Raw genomic sequence first — 21,767 nt, 5'->3', positions numbered from 1 at the left:
TTGCGTATAACTGTTTTGACGTTTCTTTTGCTTTGCCAATTTTTGAGTTTATTTACATTTACTGTAGTGGGAGAGGTTGAACATTCAAAAATAAGGCTTTTTTTTTGCTCTTGAGTCCCCCCACCCTTGAATAACAACATTATCCTTCTTCGGGCTAGACGAATAGGGCGTAGCGCTGAGGAGCCGCTGAATGGGAAGAGCTGAAATCAGGGTAACTCACCTCCGCTCACTGACAGGTCAGATGACAGTATTATTGATGCAAATAAAGGGAAGCAGATGCTGCCTTTACCCCGGGCGGCAGGAATCATGCTATGCCTGGCCGTGAGAGAAGAGCTTGGAACCAGTGTCCAGCAGTGCCATTCCAGCAATAACCAGGTAAAGGAATTGAGTAAATGGATTAAATGTTATTGTTTCCTAGTGCGTTCGCACAAATTAGACCTTAAGATTAATTTGGTTTCTGAATTTTTACACATTGATGAATTACGGGAGGTTACAGAGCGCAATGCAGGGGTGAAATCATTCAAACAGGACTGCTTGAGTTCAGCAAAATCTCTTCCCTCGGTATAAATATTGGTCTTGTGAACAAACATATTTTGACTTCACATTATTGATTTTCTACAATTGTTTTTTAGTTTGGAATTATTTTGTTTATCATAATAAAATAAGTAGCAATTTAAAAAAAATTCCAGAAGGGGGAAGAGTAGTGCATCATATTTTTGTCACAATAGCACACTTAAGTGATACAATGAGGAGGGCAACTGATTTACTGCAGCAAGTAATTTCTAATTTAGATACCAACATTTTCTCTGGCTCTGGGACTCATTATGCAAAATTGCAACATTCAGCAAATTAGGCTAAACGTGGTATGTGCAGACATTCAGGGAATCTCTTCAGTAAAGAGATTCAGTGAGGTGTTGCACTGCAGGAAACCTTTCTCACCAATAAGCATTTTGAGACGATTGGCCAGGATTTTGCAATGGTATTGACAGCAAAACTGCCAGCCTTTGCCTCATTACTCCGCTGAAACTGACAGCAACTTCGAGAGTCTGTACATGCGCAGAATAACTTGGAAATCCAGAAGTTGCTGTCAGTTTATGCTTCTCCACGGGATGGGTTGTTGAGTGCAATCCCTAAGCAATTAGTGAATTGACGTGAAGTTCCACTCTCACTCTGAGTCTCACTGTAAAACCCCTGAAACTGTTACACCTGAATGAGGTGTAACTTTTTTTTTTACAGTGTACTAAGTTCCTAATTGCTGCTGAACACCTTTACTGGTCCTAAAAAGCTAATTATATATTTGTGGAATGTCAAATTTCTCCAATTATAATACAAAATTCCACATAATTTTAAAATAATATTTTTAAGGTTTGTTTATGATGTTTAGCTTCTATCTTAATCCAATCATATTTTGCTGTCTGAAAATTTAAATTAGAAGTAGTAATAATCTGCTTTTAACTTTTTTTTCTGTCTTTGAGAACACTTCAATGTGATTGGCTGCTGACCTTGCTTGCTGACATCACTGCTGTGGGACACCTGGAGATCCCCTTGACTTGGTGTCAGATTTAAACTGACATTGGGAGAGAGGAAATCCATGCCACAGAGATTGCTAGATCAGTGATGAGCACTGTTGCTTTGCTGCTGGCCACAAAATCCAGTCCATATCATTGTAATTTGCATTTAAAGGTTGCATTTTGATGTTGAATGGGTTTTTAGGCACCAATTTAAACCTAATTTGTTGCAATGCCCAGGTTGGCCAGTTTTTCATGTCACTGAAATAAACCCCATTACTACTGTCCTAATGTTGCTAAGATGGCTACTTCCTTACTTGAAACATATTTAGTTTGAGGGTCGTTCGTTTGATGCAAGTGTATATTTTCATTTAAAAGTAGTAATATTGCTGGGAAGTGAGGTCACAATCTGAGCACATTAAAACCAAGCAGTGTGAACTTTATTCAGGGACCAACTCATACAGGGGTGAGCACACTTCAGGTGAATTATAGCTCTAGTCTAGTGCAAAGTCACATTTTAAAAGTGTTAGAGAAGACTGTTAAATTTCTTGGATACTTTGTAAACTGGTGTTTCAATGTTTTTACTCTATGGAGAAGGCCGATGCTCCCACCCCTGATTCAGGAACAAAAATTAGCTGTCCGGGGAGTACAGATGTATACAAGCACACACTTGTGGAGCTCTTTTGTGTCAGTGTGACCCATTGCTATGCATAGTTGGCAGTATATCTTAGATCGGATAGCTCCTCATTATCATCCACACCTACTAATCCAAGACTGGTAGCTGCAATAGGACTGCTGGCTAATGGAACTTCCATATGCTACTCCCTCAATAACAGTGCACTGAAAAATGTTTGGTTGTTTATTTTAGCTGATGGAGATGATGTGAGTGGCATGGATAATGACTGCAAACAATGGGCACAAGTGTTATGGAACTACCTTCGATTGGGACAACCTCTTGTAAAGGTAGGAGAGCTTGGTAAATGACTGGCAGAAAGACAAATGGTGCATTGGCACAGCTACAAAGATAATCATTCTAATTAATTGTTATAAAGTTATTTCACCAGCACCATTCACTCATAACCAATTCCATCCCCCTATCTCTGGATGAAACAGACTTTGCAATCTCGGTGTGCTACTTGACCATGAGCTAAATGTAACATAACATCATAAAGATGAACTACTTCCACCTCCATAACATCGTTTGTCTCTGACCCTGCCTTAGCTCATCTGCTGCCAAAGCCTTCATCCATGCTTTTGTCACCTCCAGGCTTAACTATTCCAAAGCTCTCTCAGTTGGCCTCCCATCCTCCTCCCTCCATGGCCTTCAACTGATCTAAAACTCTGCTGCCTATATCCTAAATAGCGCCAAGTGCTTGCTGAACTACAATGCCTCCAACTTAAAATTCTCATCCTTATGTTCAAATCCTTTAATCGCCTCAACCTTGAAAACCTCCAAGAATTCTGCATTCCTCCAACTCTGGCCTCTTGCACATCCCCCACTCCTTTTGCCCTACTACTATGTCTTCAGCCATCTAGGTCCTAAGCTCTGAAATGTCTTCCCTTAACCTTTCCACTTCTCCACCCTTCTCTTCCCTTTCAGACCCACCTTAAAACTTACATCATTAAGTTTTCAGTCATTGCTCCTAATATCTCTTTGTTTAGCACAGTCAGTTTGGTGTGATAATGCTCCTAGGGAGTGCCTTGTAACATTTTAATCTGTTAAAGATTCAAGTTGTTCAAATCTCATAGAAAGCAAATTCAGCTTCAAGATGGTTAGTGAAAAATAGATGTATACTGGTGCATGTTCTTGAGAATCCTCCAGGGTCAGCAGACCCTATGTTGTATTGGCTATCATTTCAGCATCCATCATGAATTTCTCAGCTATATAGCAGATTCTTTTGACCTCCATTAATATCATATATATGCATGGTTTATTGTACTCTTGTTTTCATGGCAGACTTGGTTAGTGTTTTGCACAGATGGAAAAGAAAGTCAGTAGTGTACAGAAGTTATGTATAAAACTAGAGGTTCCTCACATACCCTTCACCAGCATAAATGGGCACATTTAAACAGCTCAAAACATGTGCACAAAACTCATCTTTCTTTTGCCACACCTCGTATTTTTGTTCAAATGAAATCCTGTTAAAATAATATTCATAGAGAAGCAAATACAAATTATTTTTGTTTAACATGTGAAAGATTATCTGTATTTGTCATGCCATATTAATTCCAGATATTTACCTAAATAGCTGCAGTTTTAGAGACCTTAACCCTAGTGGCTTAAGGGAATTGATGTTTCTGAAACATGTGGCAATTGCAAGAATGCAATTTGAGCAAGAAAACTATTATACACACCAGGGTGTCATGTTCATCATATTCTGTGAAGGGAGTCATAGAGTTATACAGCATAGAAACAGGCCCTTCGGCCCATCATGTCTGTGCCGGCCATCAAGCACTTAACTATTCTAATCCCATTTTCCAGCACTTGGCCCGTAGCCTTGTATGCTATGGCATTTCAAGTGCTCAACTAAATACTTCTTAAATGTTGTGAGGGTTCCTGTCTCTACCACCCCTTCAGGCAGTGCAATGCAGATTCCAACCACCCTCTGGGTGAAAATTATTTTCCTCAAATCCCCTCCTAAACCTCCTGCCCCTTACCTTAAATCTATGCCCCCTGGTTATTGACCCCTCCGCTAAGGGAAAAAGTTTCTTCCTATCTATCCTATCAATGCCCCTCATAATTGTGTAAACTCCTGGAGGAAGAAGCAGGAATCTATTTTGTATTGTGCTGTATGAAATAAAACTTCCCATTGGTAGAATTAGAAGACATTAATCCCATAAAGGAATAAAGTTTTGGATATTTTGGGTGAGTTTATGTATTCATTACATTGAGAGAGGTTGATGCTGGTGAGAGAAACACTTTTCCACTTGATGGTAACATCAAGCATTTGCAGGTCAGGTATAGCATGGGACAGAAGTGAAGTTCTATTCCAACAATGTGCCTTAGCCCCATTCTGGAAACGTCTGCTACCTTGGTGTGCCATTTCCATTTCCTACACCATCCTGTTTGAATGACATTGCCAATTTTAAGGGGAGATTTTTTGCTTTGCTATGTCTGGATAGAAAATCACAAGCAAATGGTGTGTCGTTTCCCAATATAAACTTGTGGCATGAGGCAAGTAGAAAATTTCCATTTTTAGTGTCAAGCTATGGTCAGTTTTATGCTGTGATCCCCCATATCCATGAAGAGGATGAGATGAAATTGCACAAACTCAGCTCATGTAGTATTCTTTCAGCTGGTGGAAATTTTTTTTTTTAGCCATTTTTCTGGGCAGAATTCAAACCAAGGAACCAGAGGTGAAAGAATAGTTTCCTGACTTACTTTACTATTCAGTCCCTAATAAAATGCATCTTCAGATATCTAGACAGTTAGGGGTGGAGGAACTGCTGCGCAGTGCAAAGGGTTAATAAGAGGCAACAGGAAAGCAGCGAATGAGACAAAGATACAGTCGCGATGAAGAGAGAAATGTACAGGTGGGATTGACTGAGCAAATCCAGTGAGAAGGTAACTCAAACACAAAAGCAAGATACTGCAGAATCTGGAAATGTCAAATAAAAACAAAAAATGTTTGAAATACTCAGCAGGTCTGGTAACATCTGTGGAGAGAGAAACAGAGTTAAAGTTTCAGGTCAATGACCTCGTATCGCTTTAAGTTGACAAGTAAAATTTTCAGTCCTGATGCATACACTTCAATTTCCGTTCGTTATTCTCAACGGTTTCATAGTGGTAATGTTACTGGACTAGTAATCCAGAGACCTGGATTAATGCTTCAGCAGCGTGAGTTCAAATCCCACCACAGCAGCTGGGGAATTTACATTCCATTAATAAATCTGAAATAAAATGCTAGTCTCATTAATAATAATCATGCGTTTACTGGATTGTTGTAAAAACCCATCTAGTTCCTGATGTCCTTCAGGGGAGGAAATCTGCTGTCCTTACCTGGTCTGGCCTACACGCGACCTCAGATCCACAGCAATGTGGTTGACTCTTAACTGCCCTCTGAAATGGCCTACAAGCCACTCAGTTGTATCAAACTGCTACAGAAAGCATTGTGGGTGTGCCTATAATATATGGACTGCAGCAGTTCAAGAAGGCAGCTGACCACTACCTTCTCTAGCGCAATTAGGAATGGGCAGTAAATCCTGACCTTGCCAGCGATGCTCACATCTCGAGAATGAATTAAAAAATGTGTTTTTTGATAACACTCAAATTGTTTTTTTTAGAATCTTTTACTATTGATGTCGAGACTGCTGATAGTAAGTGCAAGAAGGCTGTTTGAGTGTCTTTTGTGTTTCCAGAGTGACGTCATAATAGGTCTGGGGTGTCATGATATTCGAGTGGCTGAAAGAGCTGCAAATCTTTACTTGGAAAATTGGGCTCCACAGATACTATTTACTGGTTACCTGGGAAACCATACTGCGGGTAAGAAATATTACTTAATTATATCCAGATAAAATAGTAGTTCGATTGCATATGTGGCATAACTTTTTTTCCTGTCATTACTGCTTTTTCTGCTGTAGTTCGTAGTGTGATGTTACAGGTTTGCCTCTTTGCACTTAGAATTGTTCTGCTGTGTTTGTAGGAACAATGTTTGAAAGATTTCTATTTAAGTTTTGTTGTGTCTCTTCAAATTCAAAAATTTACAGATGAACAAGTTTCTACTATTCCTAAATATACAAATGGTAAATAAATTTGCTTAAACTCAGCATTTTATAAACTTATTTATGAAAATCGGGGATGAGACGAATGCATCCAGCCATCAAAGCTCATTGCACCCATTTGTGTATCTAAATTGCACTTGGGGTCCAATAACCAGCGTAGGACTCCGATTTGCATGTTTAAACAGTCTCGTGCCTTTATCAAGCAGTTGGGCTGTTTGTCCATTACAGGCCCAGCTGAAAGTTGCAACAAGACGACAATGGATACAATGCAATCTCCATGACAGCCGCTAATCTCCTTCCCCTCCGCACCCCGCCCCCACCACCACCAACAATCGATTTCAAGCTGCTGGCTGCCCTTTTTTCAGGGAAGAAGTAGGCGGCCAGTAGTTGAAAATCGTCCCAAATGTAATAGATATTTTCACAACCTGTTGATAAGACTACGTTATCAATTATTTACATAATTCTTTAGTATACTGCTTTTAAAGTAAAAGATAAATAAAATTTAAAACTAAGTCCATAAACTGCAGTTTCAACCCCTGGGAAAGGACTTATATTGCGAGATTAAGGTGCAGAGAGTAGAGTTTGAGCCGCTCTGCCTGGTAGGCATTGATTAGCAAAAGTTTCTCTGTTTTCTCACTGTGCAATTCAGTCTGTACTTTAACAAAATCATTAGACATTAATTACAAAAAAAGCACATCACTACAAATACCTTCTGATTTAAGGTATTGTCTTTCTATATATATATATATATAAACCACTGACCACCTCCAGGCGCGTATCCATTGTCTCTCGAGATAAGGAGGCCCAAAAGAAAAAGAAAGATATATATATATATATATATATATATATGTCATGAAACAAATACTTCCCAGCACATTCAAATCTTCCATATCACACTGAAAAAAAAGCTTAAAATTTTAAACATGGAATCGGAAGATTTCCCTGTTTTTCTAGAAGACACTGTGGAAGACGTTGCATTCCTGATTTCAAGAATAACCTTTCACTGTAAATCAATAATCCTCCAGCTTCTCAGCAGCTGCTGTTTGAGAACACCTGCAGCTCTGAGACAGGCTCACAAAATGGACGAGTGCTTCACAAGCATTCTCATTGTATCAGATGCCTTATTTAACCCTACTGGACTGTCGACATCATTGGTGAAGAAGATAATAAATTCATTTTGTCAATTATATTTAAAATTAACAAAATTAATAACTGCATTAAAAAAATTAAGATGCCAGTATTTCGGTTAGACAGGCCAAAATTAATGCAAGATTCTGTTCTAATCAATAATTAATTTTACATTTTCTGCAAAGCAGCTACCAATTATTTAGGTATCCACTTTAGTTCAGTGGTAGCTTTCTCACCTCTCAGGCAGAAGGTTGTGGGTTCAAATCCCACACCACAGTTGAGTGCATAATCTAGGCAAACACTTCATTGTAGTACTGAGAGCAAGCTGCACTGTCAGATGTTGTACTTTACATTAAAATATAAATGGAGATCCTATCTGGCCTCTTAGGGCATCCTTTTTTTTATTCGTTCTTGGGATGTGAGCGTCACTAGCAAGGCTAGCATTTATTGCCCATCCCTAATTACCCTTGAGAAGGTGGCAGTGAACCACCTTCTTGAACCTCTGCAGTTCATGTGGTGTAGGCACACCCACGGTGTTTTTTTTTCCTGTAGCCATTTGATGCAAGTGAATGGTTTGCTAGACCATTTCATGTGTAGTCCAGACCGGGTAAGGATGGCAGATTTCCTTCCATTTAGGACATTAATGAACCACATGTTTTTTTTACAAAATCCAATTGTTTTATGATTAATGAATCTAGCATTTTATTCTGGATTTATTAATTAATTTAATTAAAATTCCCACAGCTGCCATGTTGGGATTTGAACTCATGTCTCTGGCATATCAGTCTGGGCCTCTGGATTACTAGACCAGTAACATTGCCATGATGCTACCGTCCCCAGGCACTATTTCAAAAAGAGATGGGGAATTCTTCCAGTGTCCTGGCCAACATTTATCCCTCATCCAACACCAAAAACAGATGATTTGGTCATTTGTGTCATTGTTGTTTGTGGAACGTTATTGTGCACATGTTAGCTGTTGTGTTTCCCTGTGTTACAGCTGTAAGGGCGGCGCAGTGGTTAGCACCGCAGCCTCACAGCTCCAGCGACCCGGGTTCAATTCTGGGTACTGCCTGTGTGGAGTTTGCAAGTTCTCCCTGTGTCTACGTGGGTTTCCTCCGGGTGCTCCGGTTTCCTCCCACATGCCAAAGACTTGCAGGTTGATAGGTAAATTGGCCATTAGCAATTGCCCCTAGTATAGGTAGGTGGTAGGGAAATATAGGGACAGGTGGGGATGTGGTAGGAATATGGGATTAGTGTAGGATTAGTATAAATGGGTGGTTGATGGTCGGCACAGACTCGGTGGGCCGAAGGGCCTGTTTCGGTGCTGTATCTCTAAACTAAACTAAACTAACACATTTCAAAAGTATGTCATTGTCTGTAAAGTACTTTAGGATGTCCTGAGGTCCTGAAAGATGCCATATAAATGCGAGTTCTTTCTTCCCAGTTTTTAAGTATTCCATTTTCATTGTCAATCCATTACTACAAATTTGGTCCAAAACAATCATTAATCCTATTGTGAACATCATGCATCAATAATATGATGTGAAATGGTAGAGAGTATCTGCATTGATAGATGCAGGTAGCACAAACAAAACTAAAATCTATGTAGAAGAGTCTTCAATAATGGTTAAACACGTAAACATTTATTTTACAGCTATTAGGCCCAGTACATATATTGACTGGATTACTACCTTATTAAGCTCCTGTGAAGCACCTTGGAATGCTTTAATATGTTAAAGGCACTATATAAATTCAAGTTGTTGCATTTGTTGATATAACTGACAGATATTCCTTACTTTCTATACAATATGCCTCATTAGTGACACAGGGGGCTGAATTTAATACTAGCAGCGGTGGCACTGACAGTAGGCTGGAAAGCTGGGAGCAACCCCATCTTAACCATTTCCAGGAGCCCCGACCCAGTTCTGTGCCCATCAGGCAATTCACTGCCTGGCACGGGGCTCCCGTCCCTCTACAGGCTGAGATCTCTCCTCCAGGAGCTGTTGGCCAATTGGAGGGCAGGCAGCTCTTCAGTCCCAGCAGCACCAAGGGGAGCTGGGACTGCACCCGGCCTGTAGCAGCATCATGGACGCCACCTTGGAACCCAGGTAAATGGAATCAGGGTAGCTGGGGCCAGTCAGACCGGCAGACCCTGGCGAAATGGGGGGTGGTGGGGCTGGGTTGTTGTTGAGGGTGGAGGGGTGTTTTGCAGGGGGGGGGGCCCCAATGGGCCACAGGGTGCCTGATTGAGAGGGCTGCCACCCCGAGCCCCCAGGGAGGCTGCCTGGGTGGTCTCCCCACACAGAGGAGGGCCCCTGCCAGCAGCGGCGGGAAGAGGTCCTTACGCAATCCTTAATTGGCCACTTAAGGGCCTCAATTGGCTGGGAAGGCTGATAAAATTGCACGGCATCGGGAAGGTGACGGGTCCTCCATCCCCCACCTTCCCTCCAGATTCTACAGTTCCCCCCACCCCCACCACCTCGCAACCCACTCATGCGAGCACCTTGAATCCTGCCCTGGATTTCAGATATTGCTGCTTTCTTTCATTTACACTTTAACTTCATTAACTGCATTTTTAATTAAGTTTGTCATAGTGACAATGAAATTGACAGATGAATAATGCAAACACCTATTTTCTTATTGTTAATGAAATATAGAAATTTATTCCTCTCACTTGTCATCATAAATATGACTTTTAAAAACAGGAGTATGGCAACAACCAGAGGCAGATGTTTTTGCTGAAGCCGCGATTAAACTGGGTGTGCCAGTTGACAAGATCCTATTGGAAAAAAAGGCCACTAATACAGGCGAGAATATAAGGTTTGCATATCAAACACTGAAGGAAAACAACATCCCAGGTATATAACAACCTGAGCTTTTATTATTTCTAATTAATGACAATTCTACAGCCAAAACATTTATATTTTATTTAATATTTAATTAATTTTTAATACTTAATATCTCTATTATTTGATATGTACATTCATTCCATTTGAAATCATACAACAAAGAACCACAAAACAATATGAATTGTGCTTTTCATAATGAGAGGCTGCTAAATTCAAACATAATCCCTTTTATCTAATGAAAGATATATCAGATTCTGTAGTCCTTTAAAAATTTAGAGGGAGTCAAAGGAAAATGTTCCCGAAAGGAAGTCACCAAATCCAAATTTAAGTCTCTAGCTGCTGTACACCTTTGTGACAACTGAAAACAGCAGGAACTACTGGACGAGGAATACAAAACTTTTTCTGATCGACTAACATAGAATCCAAATGGCAGCAATATATTTTCATGAGGAGTTGCAATGAAATCAGTGATTACACAGGTTATGAGGAGGAAAATAATCATTACAAATTGAAGCTAGTAGTGAACAGTCCATAAGGTATATAGGCCTTTCAGATTATTATATTGTGATATAATTGGGAGGGGTCATTGAAATAATTTCAAAAACAAAAATGTATGTAAATTATATCATGTTCTTGTGATGCTATCTTACAATAGTTTAGTAGGATTTGAAATAATGAAATATACAATTTAAAAAAATCTTTGCATTGAAGTTGAGTCACCCCAATGACTAAAAGGGGCAGAGAGGGGGCATTTGCTGTACAACAGCCACAGGTTCATCCTAATCAAGTTCCAAACCTATAACGTACTTTTCTTTATCTCTTACAAAACAAATAGAAGTGAGCAAACAGTTCAGCAAGACTGTATAAAGCAGTTCCAAAATTTTCTCCCAATTGTAGCAATATTCTGAGAATTCTTCCTCTGCCTAAATATGTAAATAGAAGTTAGTAGAACAAAAATTGCTTGTTAATGACTCTTAAAGCTTTGTTGAGGGTCAATTGTAAACAACCTTAGGAGAATTGTGGAGGGAAATAGAATAGATGTTGAGTTAACAAAATTGCATATCTAAGAGTCAATTATCTAAAGAAAAGGCAAGATTGTAATTGTGCTGCTCTCGTTTTTTAAGTTGAACTTAAGTGTTTTAACAGATTGTTAATAACTAGGATCTGTAGCCAGCAGTTACAGGTTGATAAGGTGGTCAAGAAGGAATATGGGATACTTTCCAAGGCATAGACTATAAGAGCTGGGAGGTTATGCTGGAACTATACAAAACACTCTAGTTAGGCCATAACTGGAGTACTACATACAGTTCTGGTCACCACACTGTAGGAAATGTATGGTTGCACTAGAGAGGGTACAGAGGTGATTTACGAGGATGTTGTCTGGACCGGAGAATTTTAGTTATGAGGAAAGATTGGATAGGCTAGGGTTGTTTTCTTTGGAACAGAGGAGGCTGAGGGGAGACCAATTGGTGTATATAAAATTTTGAGGGGCCTAGATAGAGTGCATAGGAAGGCCCCACCCCTCTTGGTTGAGGAATCCATCGCCAGGAACATAGATTTAGGGTAAGTGGTAGGAGGATTTGAGGGGGAATGTTTTCACAGAGTGTGGTGAGGTTCTGGAACTTACTGCCTGAAAGGGTGGTTGATGCAGAAACTGTCATAACATTTAAAAAGTACTTGGAAATGCACTTGAAGTGCCATAACCTACAAGGCTACGGACCAAGAGCTGGAAAGTCGGATTAGGCTGGATGGCTATTGTCAGCTGGTGTGGACATGATGGGCCAAATGGCTTCCTTCTGTGCTGTAAATTTCTATAATTCAGTGGCAGACAGAGGATGACATACAGCTGGTTTCAGGTGGTATGGAGGACTAATGTCACAGTTTCAGTATCATGTTGTTGTATACAGACAACATCCTTCAGGACATGATGCAGAGTTAATCCCAGATTTTGCGGTAATAATAACGGTGAGACCATCAGTGTTCCTTATTATTACTGGGTAAATTGGACAGCAGCTGCTGGAATCTGCACCTGCGCAGTTAAATGCGGAAATCTGGAAGTTTTTGTCAGAGATACCCTGCTCCTCCACAACTGTGTTGTTGCAATCCTCGCCAATAGATTCGGCATTGAATTGAGTGCAACAGCAGAAAAGTGCTACATTTGCTCACTTGTTCCATACTAAAAACAGCTGAAAAAGTTAGGGCGGGTACATTCAGGAGTAAGTGAGTTTTTAATGGTGTATTAAGTGATAATTACTATTGAACAACCTCTCTGGTCCTGAAAAATTAATTTTACAAGCATGGAGTCTTATTCCCTCAGAAGAAAATTAGTACTGGAGATTGAAAAAAAATTCTTACTTTTCTGGCTGTTTCCTATCTTTCTCCCTTAATCATATCTGTAATTCCCAAACTTTGCTTTCTGCATATCATTTAAATCTAATTTATATTTTGTGCTTTAAAACTGGTTTGGACTTTGCATGTCTCAGTGAGGATTCTTCAATCTGGTTGAAGAATCACTCTGTTTCTTGCCCGGCTCACATGTGTCACAGATCCTATGTAGGGGACACTGCACTGGAAAAGAGGTGGATTAGAGGAAATCTATATTGAGAAGCCTGCGAAAATTCTGTGGGCAGTTGTGATCAAGGTGAACAGCCAGCACTGTTCCTTCATTGCTGACAGCAAAATCCAGGCCATTGTAAAAAATCAAATTTAAAAAAAGTGTGCGTGTGGCATAGGTCAGTCAGTCATCGTGGGAGTTGCCCACCATCATCTCTGCAATAAGTCCTTTGTACCCAGAAGGTAGCGACACAGAAACCTGCAGGATTTCATTGTGATTTTTCTGTAATAATTTTATGCAATGTTTTAACACACATTATCCAAAAGAAAGCATCAAAAAATGTAAGGGCAGTGGACTGTATTTCAAGGCTGCAGTGCCACTCTGCTCCTGACGATAACACTCCTAAAAATATTGACTTCCAGTGGCCAGAGATCAAAAAATGATACAAAACAACAATAAAAATTGCTGAACACACATGATAGGTTCATTGTCATCGAAACATTGGATTAACATTTTGGGTGCAGGTCCTTCATGAACAAGCTTCCTTTTAGGAACAAACAAAACAAAAATGGGCTAAGAAGTGGTTAAATTAAGAGTCAGATAATGTTGCCTGCTGTCACAAAAAACACTATTGACTTCAACAGACTGAAAACAAGCTGTTTAAAAAGCTGGAAGGAGGTTGGAAAAAATTCTTGAATGACAGACAAAGATCATCTCAATCATCGGTCAATTAAAACGCATTAGAAGATAAAGTCATGTAAAGCAATGAAAGACAAATAAAAGGGATGGTTGAAATCAGTTCCAAAATGGAAGAAACAACAATGTGGGAGACAGCAGAGTCACAATTAAGAACTTTAACACAAAAACAGTAAATGCTGGAAATACACAACAGGTCAGGCAGCATCTGTGGAGAGATAAACAGAGTTAACATTTCAGGTCTCTGACTTTTCATCAGACTGTCAAAAATTAGGTTTTGAGCAAGTGAAAGGGGGTGGGTGTTGGGTGGGGGAGGGGAGGGGAGGGGTGGTGCGGGTGAAAAAGAACTAAAGGGAAGGTCTCTGATAGCAGGAGAGTTTAAATAACAAAAGGTTTCATAGTACAAAGCCAAAGCGAGCGGAAATGGGACAAGTAAAGAAACATAAGATATATCTGGATGAGGTGTGAATGGCAGGATAGCAGTCGAGCAAACACAAAGTCAATGGATTAAGAAACAAACAAGAAGGGGAAAAAAACAAACCAGCAAAACACACGAAAACAAATAGGAGCAGAAATTATGATCCAAAATTATTGAACTCAGTATTGAGCCTGTAAGGCTGTAAAGTGCCCAATTGAAAGATGAGGTGCTGTTCCTCGAGCTTGCGTTGAGTTTCATAGGAATCCTGTAGCAGGCTAAGGACAGAGAGGTCAGAGTGGAAGCAAGGTTGAGAATTGAAATGACATATGACGGGAAGCTTGGGGTCATGCTTGCAGACTGAACGGAGGTGTTCCACAAAGTGGTCACCCTATCTGCATTTGGTCTCCACAATACAGAGGAGCCCACATCGCGAGCAGTAAATACAATATACTAAGTTGAAAGAAGTACAAGTAAATTGCTGTTTCACTTGAAAGGAGTGTTTGGGGCCTTGGATGGTGAGAAGGGAGGAGGTAAAAGGGCAGGTGTTGCATCTCCTGCACTTTAATAGAAAGTTGCTATTAGGAGAGGGGTGAGAGGTTGGGGTGACTAAGGAGTTGACCAGGGTCTCGTGGAGGGAACAGTCCCTTCGGAATGCTGGGAGGGGAGGGGAAGATGTGTTTGGTGGTGGCATCACGCCGAAGGTGGTGGAAATAGTGGAGGATGATCTGTTGAATACGGAGGCTGGTGGAGTGGAAGGTGATGACAAGGGGAAACTTATCATGGTTCTGGGAGGGAGAGGTATGGGTGAGAGCAGAATTGCGTGAAACAGATCGGACACGGTTGAGGGCCCTGTCAACCACCATGGGGGAATTCTCAGTTGAGTAAAAAGGAAGATATATCGGAGGCGCTAGTATGGAAGGTTGCATCGTCCGAACAGATGTGACGGAGATGGAGAAACTGGGAGAATGGAATCGAGTCCTTGCAGAAAGTGGGGTGCGAGGAAGTGTCGTCCAGGTAGCTGTGGCTTTGATTTTGATTGACTGATAACACAGCTCATGAGCAAGAAAAGCTTTTGGTATATGCTTTTGTTCTTAATTTAATGTTAGCAGCTCTGCTAGTAATCTAACAATAAACTGTAACATGGAACATCTTGGAGCAGGGTTCCTCCAGCTTGACATTAACACATCACTGTGTGAAAGACATGGAATGCCCATTTACTTAGGATATTGTATCTTGGCCATGAAAGGTTAATGTTTGTGAATGTCAATTAATCATTTCAAAAATAGACCACATTTATTCCATTGGCAAAATAGCCAGTTGGCCCAGGTTTAGATGGTGAAATTTTGCTTCATCTACAATAGCTTCCAAGACCTTGATTTTCTTTACTTGTACAACCTCCTAGAAATTGCATGTTCTATCATATGTCCTCCACTCTTCTGATTTGGACTTCCTTTATATCTCCCTCTCTGTGCTCCATCCTTGGTCAGGCAGCCTCTACTCATCCTGGTGCCATACTCTGGAACATGCTTTCTAACCTGCTTCACCTTGCCACTCTGCCCTCTTTTTAATAGCCTTACTAAAACTAATGTCTTTGACCATGGCTTTGGTAACCTTCACTACCTCCTCTCCGTCCAATACTTGTGTCCACTTTTGCCTCGGTGCAGTATTTTGGCACTCTTTAAAGGGACTATATAAATGCAAGTTGTTGTCCAGATATATTTTTGTGAATTTTCTATTTTTTTTTCCAGTGAAGAGGATTATTCTCGTCCAACAGCCTTTTATGGAGCGTAGGGTTTATGCTACCTACCTTCGACAGTGGCCAGAAGACAAAGAGAACGTGCAGGCTGTAGTCACTTCTCCGACAGTGGAACTTGATGAATACCCAAACAGCCATGTGGGCAATATGGACAACTTAATTGGGTACATGTTAGGTAAGTTGGGAAATTTGAAGGTTCCAAACTGAGATTTCAAGCTAAAATAACTTCTTCAAAAGTATTAGTTGCTATTCTATGAACATTAGTGCTAATTTCATAATCCCTTATGTTGATATTTTACATGTGAAAACATGTACAGTGAAAACATGTGCAGTGCGGCATGAGGAGCAAGGTTTTCAATCAGTGTATGAGAGCAGGTCCTCTCAGCTAATGGGAGCTGAGAATGCTGATCTCTTTCTACTTTCTAATGTATCTTTAAACATTAAATAAATATTGGCTGGAATTTAAGTAGAGTGGGAGGCCCCACACACCGGCTGAAAAGTCGGTGGTGAGCCCACCTCCACTGGGCCTGGGGAGCCATGCCAAGATTTTTCGCCCCCAGGCCCTTAGTTGGCCTTGGGCGAGACTTCCACCTCCTTGGCTGCTAGCCAATCAGTGGGCTGAGAGCTCAGTCCGAGCAGTACCACTGGGAGCAGTGGCCACTGCTGGGACTACACTCAGCCAACGGCCGCAAGAAGGGACGACAGTCCCCGAAAGGTAGTAAGTTTTTGGGGCCTCGCTGGGGACAATCAGCCAGGCCCTGGCGAGGCAAGGGTGGTGGTTGGTTAGGTAGGTGGAGTGTTGTGCATTTGGGGCGGTTGGGGCTTCAGGGGTGGCCCTCCTTGGAGCAGAGGGTGCCCGATCAGCAGGGCTCCCAGCTCGCAAGAGGGGAGAGATGTTCTTGTGGCATTTGCCATCTGGCCATCGCGGGTAAAATACCAGCGGCGGTGGGAGGAGGCCCTTAAGTGACAGTTAATTGGCCACTAATGGGCCTTGATTGGCTTGGGGCAGGCAGGCTGTTTCTCGCCGGTACCACCCTACGTAAAATTGCAGCGGGGGCGAGAAGGCGTTGGGAATGGGGACCCCGCCTCCCACTCAATTTTACGGCCTCCCTCCTTCTGCAGCCCCAAGCCCACTCATTTGAGGGGGGGGATGTAAAATTGCAGCCATTGTCTCTGAAGCTGTGGTTTAGAGAGTATATTTCATGTAAAAAAAAGAACTCATACGAAAGGCCTGCTCGGGTCTGCAAAAAAAACTCCGAGCCAAGCCCGACAGAACCACATCTGATCCGAGCCCGACCCGATCAGAGTCCTTACATTTTTTTTTTCCCGCGCCCAACCTGACCCGACCATCAGTTAACTTACCTTCCATTTTTCACTTTCTTGCTGATCTGCACAAGCTTAAAATAACTAACAAAACCACCTTTCTAGTCCAAAAATTAAATTAACATTGGAGCCACTTACCTGTGATAGAGCGTGTCCAACCCGGCCCGACCTGAGCCCGCGTGCCGGATCCGGAAGTGCAACCCGACCCAACCCGAACCCAACACATGTCGTTGGGTCCCATTGGGTTCGGGTTGGGTCGGGTCGGGTCGAGCCTTTACCTCACACTGGATGACTTAGAAAGTCTCCTAAACCCAACTGATGTGTTACTGAGCTATACAGACCAGAAAGGTCCCAGGTTCAATTAATGAGTTAACTGATCTCAGTGGCAGTTGGGGTGCTATGATTAACCTTAGCTACTTTGAGGCAGCAAGGGGAAGAATTACTTAGGCTTCCTGTTTCTGATTGCTAGCTAATGATTCATGCGGGAAAGACAATTGGTAAAGCTTTTCAGCTTTCTACCCAGGAAATGGGATGGTAGTGCCCCGAAAATGATGGGCAATGACTTATTCCATTCCTGCTGTTGTTGTAGCCATTACAATCTTCCCCCAGGTCTGTGCAGCTGGTATGCCTGCCTGAGTCAAGTGGTAGGACTTTTTAATGTGCAAATTAGGATGCTATGACACACATTGAACCTCATATGCCATTTTAGGACAGTACTGGGCAGAGCATGCAGTGCCCATACTTCCCTACCCCCCCAACCCCAGTGCCAGCTGGTGGGCTAGCCAAAGAGGAGTCCAATGATAAGTTTTACTGTATTCCTTAGGGCCATGCGGGGAGAACCACTATCCTGGGCAACACAAGATAAGCCTGAGACCCCCCCCCCCTCCTCCCAAAATCAGATGAACCCTCACAGATCTGCCTTATTCCAGCCAAAAAGCCAAGCAAGCTGCCCAATATTGCAGTGGCCCGAACACTGTCCTGGGGCTCCTGTATTCCTCCCGCAGCCTGAGCCAAAAGCTAATAACTTCTGGCATTCTAGGTGGACCAGGCTTCTTGACGGAACTGCCATCTCCCAGAGTCTGCACTGGGGGTAAATCTACATCTATGGCTGGAGTTTTACCAGCACCGCCATGGGTCCCAGTTAAGGGGCCGCAGCCGGGACCGCCATCCAATTAAGGACGATGGCTGGCTGCTCTGTAGACTTGGCAGCGCCACCAACAGATATGGCCACTGGTGAGGCTGCAAGGGTAAAGAGAGGTGCCTCCATTTTGAGGTGCCCTCGCAGATAAGTATGAACTGTTACTTTATCCCGGCGATGGGAGGGGTAACCCTTCCAGCAGCGGGGCACCCAGAAAGGAAGGCCCCCCCCCCCGCCCCCACCACCCGGGAAGCTGCTGGGAGGCCACCTCAATGTACCTGGCAGTCTCCCCACATGGCGGGGGGCCCTCTCGACACTTGTAAAATGCTGGCAGGCGCGTAAGCTGGCCGTTATTGGCCTGTTAATTAAGTGGCTGACCGAGCAGCTGCCGTTTCTGCCTTTGGGAATATCCTGTGGTGGTGGGAAGACTTTGGACTTCCCTCTCAACTCCTTCCGTCACCATTTTACCAGCCCTCCTGCCTCCCAGCCCACCTCCAGAGGGCTGGTAAAATCCCAGTTTACATGTCTGGGCTATTGGCAAGAACAAGACTGATTTTGGCCATGATGCCCTACATCATTAATTAGTCTGCTGATACTCACTGTGTGGGATCATACATGAAAATGACATCACGAGGAGGACTCACTCCTGGAAATATACTCCAGCTAGTGTCAATATCTAAATATTGAAAACTCCAATAGTAACAGCTACAATTCATTGACACATGATCACCTTTTCATAGTCATGATCTACAACTGGTTCATTTATAATGGAGAACATAATGTACAATTACTATTACAGAAAGGAAATAAATTGTAATTACTGTTACAACTGAGGTGTGAGGAGTACACTGTCTTTTCTGGTTCTACTTCTCCACAGGTCACAACATATTTAAATGTTTACCTAGTTACCAATACAGTCAATCCTATGCTCTATTCCTTATGCCAGAATAAACTACACCAACCACATTTCTTTTATAAACAACAAAATTATCAGTTTATTATAAAGCAAGGCTTATCCAGTAATGAAGCGAAGCATTAACACACAGATTGAAATATGAAAGTTCTCTTTTAAAAGCCTCCCCCCCCCCCCCACACACACACTGAAAAAATACAGAAATTCTCTCTGCGTAGAAAAAGACAAAAAAAAGAATATTTTGACCAAATGCTTGCTAATTCTTGAAGAAGAAAGAGAAGATATGGAAGGAAGTAAGTTGTGCCTTTTGACCTGGTGTCCAGGTATATGGTGTCGGGTCACTGGGATCTTTTCTGGAGCAGTTCTTTTCAAGCAGCGTTGTGAATTAATCTGGCAGGTTTTTCCAGGAGAAATATGGCATCAGGGATTTCAGCCAGCACACACTTGAATCACAGGGTTTTTCCAAAGTCAGGAGGAAAGAGGAGTTGACACATTGGACTTCTCAGGGTCTCTTAGAGAGGTACAGGAAAGATGAGCAGGGGGTGTCTTTTTCCTTGGCAGGCAAAAACCCCAACTGTCTTCAAAACAGATAACACCCCAACTGAACTGAAAACAATCCAAACCCCAAACAGAAAGTTAACCTCTTGACCTCCATAAACCTTGACACGTGGCTTCTCTGTAAACATCTCCCCTTAGTCCAAGGTTCCTGTTTATTTATCTTAAGGCAGGTGATCTCCATTAGAGGTTTTTCACACTCCTTGATTCTTCCAGTAAGTGTTTTCAGTCAAGAGTCCTTTCAATGACCCCAGTGAAAAAACAAAGTCCAGCAATTCTTCAGGCTTCCAAATGAATCCATTTCCACAATTTAAATGAGTCCTTAAAAACATATTTTAAAAAAAAAGTCGAAGCACTCTCATAACATTACTGTGGGCTTTACATGTTATTAAGTTTCATTCTTTCTTCACAACAGCCAGAACTTGTCACAATGTTCGTACTAGTAAACTGGAAGAAACTAATGGGAGTAGGGAATGGGCAAGTTGATAAGATCTGGGTATTCAGTAAATTGATAATTTTCAAGGTTAGAAATGTGAAGGCAGACTAATTTGGTCGAGTTTAGAAGGAGAAGAACTTACATTTACATAGCTTCTTATCATATGTCTCAGAAATATCTCAAACTACTTCATATGGAATTAATTACATTGTGGAGTAACTGTTGTTATGTGGGTATCTATGGCAGCCATTTTGCATATATCAAGGTATTTGCAAACAGCAATGAGGTTAATGACCAGTTAATCTATTTTTGGTTGTGTTGCTGGAGGAATGTTGTTGGCCAGATATTGAAACCTTCCTTCTCTTCAGTGAATAGTGCCGTGTGAAACTGACATTCAACCAAACCACCAGAATGAACAGCTGGAGTCTCAGTTTAAGTTCTTACTCAAATAACAGGATTCCAACAAAGCAGCACTCCCTTGGTACTGCACTGAGTAATAGGGAGTGCCAAGCAGATACAACAGTTTAAACATAAGAGGACAAAAACACACACAGTTTTTAAAAGTGAGCATGAGAGAAAAATTCAGGAGGCTTTGAAATAGCTGAGCTAAAGGAAGAGGATATAAATAGATTGGGCAGGAGTAACGAGTGAATGAGAAAGAGAAATATCTGGCTGAATTGTTAAGTTCGGGGTAAGTGACAAAAGAAAGATGCTTATTGCAACTATCAGAATGTCCCAAAGCACTTAACGTCCAATTAATTACTTTTTGGCATGTGGGTAAATATGGCAGCTAATTTGCATATAGCAAGGTCCTGCTAACAACAAGTGAAATGAATGATTAGTTCTTCTGTTTTTGGTGGTATCAGGTAAGGGAGGAATGTTGGCCACAATACTGGGATAACTCCCTTCTCTTTAAATAGCGTCATGGAATTGTTTACATCTACAGGATAGGCATCATCTTAATGTTGCATTTATTTTATATATACAGTGAAAAAGGATTTTAGTTCAGCTTTAAGTTTGTTATATATTTTTCTCCAGCTGTTTTGGAACGAATTCGAGATTACCCAAAGAAGGGTTATCAAGTGGAGCAAGAAATTTTCCCTGAGGTTTCTGATGCCCAATGGAAGCTACTGCAAGTTGGTTACCGACCAAAATAAACTGAATGCATCACAGAAAAAACACTGTATCACTTTAACCTTTTTAAGCAAAAGGATTTTGCGACTTTCCACCACTGGATTTTTGTTAAAATTAATTTTATACTGAGATAATATTTTTCAAGGCAAGTTACAAGGGTTATCATTAAATAAATAACCCAGAACCAGTAGCTAAATTTATCAAGGTTTCTGAATTTGACATCAAAGAGATGGATTGCACAGTTTCTGCATTTATGGAACAGTGTAACTGCACAAGCCATTATTCAGTGAAATAACAGAATATGAGATGAAATAATTGATAAAGATAGCACTAACATTAAAACAAACATCATTAATAAAATCTTATAAGATGGAATCATTAGATTTAATAACATTCTAGAAAGAGATCCGGTTTATGTCATAAGCCTTAGGAATCCACTGTTCACCCAATTAGATTACAGTAATTTGCTTAAAGGGCTGATCTACCTCATTTGTATCTGTGAATAAAGATTGAAATACTGTTACAATTATTTGCACCACTGAAACAGCCTTGAGCCTCGAGTCCAAAGTGTTCACAATAAAAAAAATCCTATCACTACTTACAGAATACATAACTACCTGTAAGCATCTTCTCCAAT

The 21,767-nt window shown here is 41.4% G+C and overlaps 1 protein-coding gene across 1 annotated transcript; it reads left to right on the top strand.

Annotated features, from left to right (window-relative positions):
- The first annotated feature begins 21 nt into the window (after positions 1–21).
- Positions 22–21,233, top strand: LOC137378229 (uncharacterized protein SCO4629-like). The gene is made up of 6 exons (XM_068048453.1): positions 22–375; positions 2,377–2,471; positions 5,868–5,991; positions 10,064–10,216; positions 15,624–15,806; positions 21,035–21,233. The coding sequence occupies exons 2-6, from the start codon at positions 2,400–2,402 to the stop codon at positions 21,151–21,153; spliced, it is 651 nt and encodes a 216-aa protein (XP_067904554.1). The 5' UTR covers positions 22–375; positions 2,377–2,399; the 3' UTR covers positions 21,154–21,233.
- The last annotated feature ends 534 nt before the right edge of the window (positions 21,234–21,767 follow it).

This window comes from Heterodontus francisci, chromosome 16 (assembly GCF_036365525.1).
Source record: "Heterodontus francisci isolate sHetFra1 chromosome 16, sHetFra1.hap1, whole genome shotgun sequence".
Lineage (NCBI taxonomy): Eukaryota > Metazoa > Chordata > Chondrichthyes > Heterodontiformes > Heterodontidae > Heterodontus > Heterodontus francisci.
Note: the sequence above shows the minus strand (reverse complement) of the source record. Positions and strands in the feature narration are given on the sequence as shown.

Bases quoted from the DNA above. Each gene is read 5' to 3' on its own strand.
- LOC137378229 (XM_068048453.1), top strand. From the start codon at position 2,400: ATGGATAATGACTGCAAACAATGGGCACAAGTGTTATGGAACTACCTT. The intron at 2,472-5,867 runs GTAGGAGAGCTT...TTGTGTTTCCAG, and splicing joins TGGGACAACCTCTTGTAAAG to AGTGACGTCATAATAGGTCT. The intron at 5,992-10,063 runs GTAAGAAATATT...TTTTAAAAACAG, and splicing joins CCTGGGAAACCATACTGCGG to GAGTATGGCAACAACCAGAG.